At 32.9% G+C, this 7,647-nt stretch overlaps 1 protein-coding gene across 1 annotated transcript; it reads left to right on the top strand.

The window, feature by feature from the left end:
* On the top strand, window positions 1–7,434 carry LOC126887354 (piggyBac transposable element-derived protein 4-like). The gene is made up of 3 exons (XM_050654810.1): window positions 1–4,500; window positions 4,560–4,673; window positions 4,733–7,434. The coding sequence occupies exons 1-3, from the start codon at window positions 4,230–4,232 to the stop codon at window positions 6,313–6,315; spliced, it is 1,968 nt and encodes a 655-aa protein (XP_050510767.1). The 5' UTR covers window positions 1–4,229; the 3' UTR covers window positions 6,316–7,434.
* Window positions 7,435–7,647: the final 213 nt, after the last annotated feature.

The following is a 7,647-nucleotide window of genomic DNA, read 5'->3' on the forward strand; positions in this document are numbered from 1 at the left end:
TATTTATAAGAATAACATAAAATATTGAAAAACTTAAACTACAGATCATCATCAGAATCATCAGATGTGACGTCAACATCTTGCACATTCGGAGATTTGAACATAATATATTATGCACTAATATGCAGTGCTTCCACTGGCAGGTCTTCTAATTTCTTTCTATTTATGTTTCTTTTGCTTGTGATCAGTGGATCACTACTAATCAACAAAAAGTGGAATACATCTTAATTTGTTTTGGATCTACTACACTTTCTTGAATTATTATGCTTGAATTGTGCAAATAACGAAAAATTAGAAGAGAGTGTTATTCAATTTAATTAGGTCAACATAACCTCACAAAAAATAAAATTATGAAAAAAGGAGCAAATATGAGCAAGAAATTAAAATGACTTTTTAAAGAATGATACTTAAGCTTTCAAAATAAAACAAAATTAAAGTTGGATCAGTCTGGGAACACTAACAAATCACTTGCTCTTTTTGAAAAATGCATATTTTGATATTTTTTACAGGTAATTTTAAACAACATATTATAAGAGACTATATTTACTTAATTATTATATCACATCTGTAATAATATTGTCACTTTCCTGAAGATCAAATGTCCGTAACCAATTTTACTAGTAAATTAACTTTTGACTTGAAATAAGTGGATCAAACGTAAGTCGAATCACGTTATCGCGGCCTATGCATTGTTAACACGGGACCATGTGCCCTTTGCGACGCGTCGCAACTGGTGGAGGGGGATTTAATGGGAAAAAATCATGCCAAATCATACGCAGGAGTGTGTACTATTTAATTAAAATGAATACGACAGAAAATACTGCATTTAGTATTTTCATTTTATGCCAACTTTTTAGCTCTCCTGCCCCACTGTGCGTCGGCAGATAGTTGACAGACAGATTAGTTTGAATGCAATCGGGAAGCCCATCAAACTTTTTTATAGGCCGATCGTGAATCGGTGAAATGTGCGCCTATGCATATCTCTCTGTACTGATTAAGAATCCGACCAAACTATCAGCCGATAAAAAGTCTGCAGTCTGCGGGGCTCTTACGGTGAAGTAACTCTCTAACCAAACTTCAAGAGTCCAATGAAGTTTTTTGTTTCTTCAGAAAGTTTGTAAAGATTATTAATATTTTTATCGGTGTATGTCAGTTGTATTATATTTCATTTTACTGTTTTAATTGGGGAATAAGCCTCGATTTAAGATTAAAATCTGTTTATTATAAACATGGCAATAATGAAAAGTCACATTCTAATGTGTAATATCGCTTTTGTAGTAAAAATACTATACCAGCTATTTTATTGCTAAAATCGAATTTTAAGATTGCATATACATATTAGTAATATGGGGCATGATACTATAAATAAAGAGATAGTATTTTCCCGTAGCGCAAATACGTCCGAGTTCGCGCATTGATGTCGTAACTGGAGACCGGAAGTTGAATTTGAATTCTTGTTTAAGTTAAATGGGATTTGTATGCATTATGTGATGAAATTATTCAATTAGCGAAATAACATTAAACTTCAATGTATTCGGAAAAAGTTAGTGTTGAGATTCCAGTCAAAATAACTCAAAGATAAAATTATAAAATACAACCGCGAACAATTCAAAGCAATCGGACATTACGAATGATTACGAACCATTACGACCTTGCCGGTCTCCAGTTACGTCACGACTTTCGAATGTGCAATATATTATCTTGTTATTTATAGTATCATAATATGGGGTATGACAAGTCCGCAGAAAGTGTGTTATTTTATTTATAAACAAATGAGCATTCCTAAAGCTTCTTTTTTCTTCAATTAGTGCTCTGTAACTCCTAAGATTTTTCCTTCAAACCAAAAACACTCAAATAAAAATTCACCGCAATTTAGTTCTGTACAAAGTTATTTTTTTACGATTTCCTTCAACAAAAATTTTACTCGGAAAATCCGAGTTTTCCAAAAAAAAATCTGCAATTTTCAATTAAAATTTTAGGGAAGTAATTATTTATCAATAATTAAATAAATTGGTGACATGAAAGATTTTTTATACCTAATGTTTGTTTTTTAACCAAGAGGAGTGATTCAAATTTACCGCACTGTATTGCTTGTTTGTAATTGGTCCAACCGCAGGCAAGTTTACGCCACTGTTATAAAATGTTGACACTAATGACATTTATCAAATTTTGACACTAGTGACATTTCATAGGTTAATTAAGTTATATCATCGATTTTTGTGTTTTCTGTGTTATTCCTTTAATTTTTAGATTGTTAGTCTGCTTTTATATAAAAAGCAGTTGTTTTTGGAACTCTTTAGCGACGTAATAATTTAATATAATATTTATGGATTAACGTTGAGGGCCGACTACATAAACCAAAAAAGAAGATGTATTTGGTTATTATTCTAGTGACTTTTTTGGGTGTGAATCTGTCTTTTTAATTTACTCCTCCTGGTTAAAAAATAAACATTAGTAGATTATATATCAGGAGGCCGGCGACAATCTAACCAATAGTTTAGCAATAATTAAAATGTTAATTAAAAAATTTCGGTCGAAATAATAACCAGAAAGATTATGGTACACCAGAATAACTATGATTTTCGTATAAAAAAACTCTATACCTATTCAACGTAATTTACAGAATTGAAATTGGACTATTTGAGCGTCTCAGGAATGTTATAAAGAAACTTTTTGGCTTATACACAAATGGAACCCCTCAGAAAATATCAGATTAAATTAAATTAAGTTAACGCTGTTGTTACCTTTTTATTCCGGTTCTCTTTGTACATAAAAATTTTCATATCTTCAAGACATAACAAAAAAGATTTATGTCATTAAGTTGAAAATTAAAGATTTTGTTCGGAAAACCTGAAATCGAAAAAAAAATATCTATGTGCAGAATTAAATTACAGTGAATTTTTATGCGAGTGTTTTTGGTTTTTACGTTAAAATCTCCTGAGTTACAGAGCAACAATTGAAACAAAGATTTCGGAGCGCTAATTTGTTTATAAACCAACTAATGACTTTGCATAGCTATATTACTAATATATGAAATTTTAAGATTTTATTCCAGCATGTTCAGCAATAAAAGTGCTGGTACATAATTTTCCTTGTTTTATACTAATTTTCCCAGATTATTACCTTACATCTTTCATTGAGTTGATAATTCACGTTGTGAACATTCTGAATTATTATATTTCTAATTTAATACTATCCTATCTAATTCCTCCAAAACCAGCGAATTTCCATAAAAGCCAGCAACATTAATACCTTTTGCTTTAGTTTTCCTTGCAAGAAACAAACAAAACACATCTAAACTAAACCTAACCTCGCTTTCGGCCATTCATTCATGTCCGTGTCACAATAATTTCGACTCGAAATTATCAACCACTTTTTTGGAGTCACAATTAATTACGATGAGTCGCTATTTCATGACATCATTTCGTTAGTTCAACTAAAATCCACAAGGCTCGCACAGTCGCATTTCAACGTCGCCATATTGATTGCGACTTGTTTTGAGTCGAAATTTGAATTAGAATCAGGGGCCTGACCTAACAAAAGACTAGAAAATGAAATAAAAGTCCAGAAAGTGGGATTAGATCGGTCGCACACTCTGAAAAAATAGTTCGAGTATTTCAAAGACTGTCCTAGAGTGGAATACCCAAGGAAAACGAAAAAGAGGTCGCCCAGTTCAAACTTGGAGAATATCCATCATGGACGAGATAAGACGTCAAGGAAAGTCTTGGAATGAGGTGAAGGCCTTAGCGCAAAATAAAACTCGCGTTTTCACTGAAACTCCATGTTCCACTTAAGGGGTTACATAGGTCTTGCGGGTAAAAAAAGTGACTTTAAAAAAATTATATCTCAAAAACTAAAAATTATTTTTATTTATAATTGGAACATGTAAGAGTATAGTACTTAACACGTTAAGCCCCATGTGTACCACACTGGCACACACTCTAGTTTTATCTGGGACCGTGTGTACCTATCAGGCCACAGCGAAGTGTCGTGTTCCTAATGCCGTGGCTCGTCGAGGATCGCATTTGCCGTGCTTTCTTATGTATAAATGTGTGTAAACGGTCTGTGGTAAACAAAATCAGAGGTTGGTCCGTTAAACCACGTGTTCACAAACAGGTTAGGTTATAATTTCTAACATGCTTCAGTCAGTATCGGTTCGAACGTTTAACGAGGCTAACACTATTTTCTCTTCAGTTTTTTGTTAAAAAGTGGAACTAAAAAATAAGATAATGTTCCGTAAAGGACTATCGGAAGACGAACTTCGCAGACTTGCTGAGGAGAGTGACTTTAGTGATAGTAGTATGTCTGAAAGTACGTTTTATGATTCTGATGCCGATCCAGTGTACAATGAAAATGTTACTGATGGTTCTTCAGACTCATACAGTAGTGAATATGAGTCTCGTAGAAAAAAAGCTAAAATTTGCAAACAAACACAAAATTGCAAAGAATTTACTGCAGGTTCTAGTTCTAACCAAAAGGAGGCTGATACAAGAAGGATAGGTAAATTATTTAAGAATGCACAAATTCGGTTTGTACTTTACTTTTTTTTTGCTTTGTAGAAAAAGCTGAATCTGCAAACGTTAGCCTGGAAGCTGTTATTGACGATGTATCAAGAAATAAAATAACTGCAGGTCCTAGTTGTATCCAAAAGGAGGCTGATACAAGAAGGATAGGTAAGTTATTTAGGAATGCACAAATTCTGTTTGTAGTTTACTTTTTTTTTGCTTTGTAGAAAAAGCTGAATCTGCAAACGTTAGCCTGGAAGCTGTTATTGACGATGTTGTATCAAGAAATAAAATAACATGGAGCGATGTGCCAAATCCAGATGATCTCAATAAGTTCGAACTATCATTTACTTCAGGAATAAATCAGGAAGAACTAGCAAAACTTACAGACCACAAACCAATAGATTTCTACCTACTGTTTATCGACCGTCAAGTGCAATATTTGTTGGTTACTGAAACTAATAAATACGCCGAACAAACCATAATCGCTGGTATTGTAAATGAGTCAATAACGAAACATTCGCTTATGAGTAACTGGAGACCAATTGACAGAAAAGAATTGCTTCGATTTTTGGCTCTCATTATTTGGATGGGGTTAGACAGAAAACCGAAACTCAGAAATTATTGGAGTAACAATTTACTTTACAAAAATGAAGTTTCTAAAATGTGTGAAATAAGTAGAAGTCGATTTGAAATATTATTACACTTCTTTCACATTTCAGATAACGAGAGCTGCCCACCTGGAAACAGACTCTACAAACTTTCTCCTCTTGTACAAATACTAAATGAAAAGTTTCAGAAAATGTGTACTCCTAGAGAATCGTTATGTATTGACGAAACTATGGTGCCATTTCGTGGTAGACTTAGTTTTTTGCAATACATTCCTGGAAAAAGACACAAATATGGAGTCAAATTGTTTAAACTTTGCGTCGCAGATGGATATACGTACGCCGTTAAAGTGTACGGTGGAAAAGAGATGCAACCATCTGAAAAGTCGTTAGCATCCAGAGTGGTGATGGAACTTATGCAACCGCTTCTAGATACAGGCAGAAGTTTATATACTGATAATTTTTATACGAGTGTTGACTTGGCTCATGATTTAAATAATAGGAAAACCCATTTAGTCGGAACATTACGTTCCAATAGGAAACATAATCCCAAAGCGGTAGTCAATGCAAAATTAAAAAGAGGTGACATGAAGTATCTACAGAGTAATACAAAAGTTGTTATCGGAAAATGGAAAGATAAACGGGACGTTTTGTTTTTAACGACCAAGGATATTCCTTTGATGATAGATGTTCAAACAAAACGTGGACATGTTCCCAAACCATCGACCATTGTTGACTATAATTCTGCAAAATCTTTTATCGATGTGTCGGATCAAAAGGCTGCATATAATTCCCCTGTTCGACGAAGTATGAAGTGGTATCGTAAATTGGCTGTGGAATTACTAACAAATACCGCACTTGTGAACTCTTTAGTTCTCTACAAATCTGTTACTGGCAAACATCTCTCAATTACTGAGTTCCGTGAACAGATTGTTCAAAGTCTTTTAATGCCTCAAACAACTTCTGAAAACTCTTTAACAACTTCTGAAAACTCTTTAACAACTCTGCATACGTTGGACGAGAAAGAGAAAAGGGGAAGGTGTTCAGCATGTTACAAGAACTTTTCGAACCGTGAAGGAAGAGCATCAGCGATGAAGAATGCCAAAAGGGTATACACTTTTTGTCCGGCATGTGCCGTTAATACCGCATATATGTGTGTTAAGTGTTTTGTGAATATTCATACATGTTCTTTGAAAAAATAAATTGTTTTTGTATTTTTAAACTTAAAATATCTTAGGGAGAAGGTATTTGATTATCTTCCTGGTGTGAGCCAATATGGCACACATGGTCCACATTAAAACAAATTACAAAAATAATTATAAATAGACCGTGTGTACCCTGTTGGTACATACTGTTTTTTTACTTAAAAAATGTATTTTGTTTTTATTTTAGAATATAAATAAATAGTTATACACATTCTTATTTCAAAATTATTAAAAAAATGTTCCGGTCTGACAGAAAAATTATGTCATGATGGTCCGGGGCTTAACGTGTTAAGGTACTCTCAAAAAAATTTCAACCAAAAATATTCATTTTTGTAGAGTTGACTGCAATTTTTCGACAACAGCCCTTTTTTGCAGTGGACAGGCAGCATAATTAAATCCAGTCTCATCTGAAATCAAAAAGTTTCTTGTAGTTTATACCTCTGGCTAGTAAATGAACGAAGGAATTTTTATTAGATAAAGCCGTTTTTGTTTTATAAAAAAAACTACTTTAAAAATGGTCATTTTTGAAAAAATGAGAAAAATTTGGGTCGAAAATGTGTTTAAACTTTGTAAAATTTTCAAATTTTATTTTTTTTTAATTCCTTCGTTCATTCACTAGCCAGAGGTATAAACTACAAGAACCTGTGTGATTTTTTGATTTCAGATGAGGCTGGACTTATGCTACCCACCGCAAAAAAAGGGCTGTTGTCGAAAAATTGCAGTCAACTCTACAAAAATAAATATTTTTGGCTGAAAATTTTTTTGAGAGTACCTGAAGTACTATACTTTTACATGTTCCAATTATAATTAAAAATTGTTTTCAGTTTTCGAGATATAATTTTTTTTTAAAGTTACTTTTTTTACCCGCAAGACCTATCCCTTAAGGGTTCAATAAATTTGAAATTAAATTTATTTGACGTTTCGATTTCAAACCAATTTAATTTTAAACTTAAATTGTGGCTTATTCCCCCAATAAAACAGTAAATTGCATAAAATGCTACAATAAAATAGCTTCAGAACAATATTATATTTCACATTGTATTGTATCTGTATATTATATATTTACTGCTGTAAAGATGATGAAACCGTTTAATAAATAAATAAATAAAAGAAGAATTGGCAAATAGTTTTATTAAAACTTCAGCTACAAGTAAAAAAGTATCCGAACTCTGTGGAATGGCGACCAAGAAAAGACGCATATCGAAGAAGAGGACGACCACCGACTAAATGGACGGATGATATAAAGCGTCTCCCCACAAATTTGATGCAACAAGCTCAAGATAGATAGGCGGGAAATTTTACGGGGGGCCTACGTTCAGCAGTAAACAA

This window comes from Diabrotica virgifera, chromosome 6 (genome assembly GCF_917563875.1).
Source record: "Diabrotica virgifera virgifera chromosome 6, PGI_DIABVI_V3a".
In the NCBI taxonomy this organism is placed as follows: domain Eukaryota; kingdom Metazoa; phylum Arthropoda; class Insecta; order Coleoptera; family Chrysomelidae; genus Diabrotica; species Diabrotica virgifera.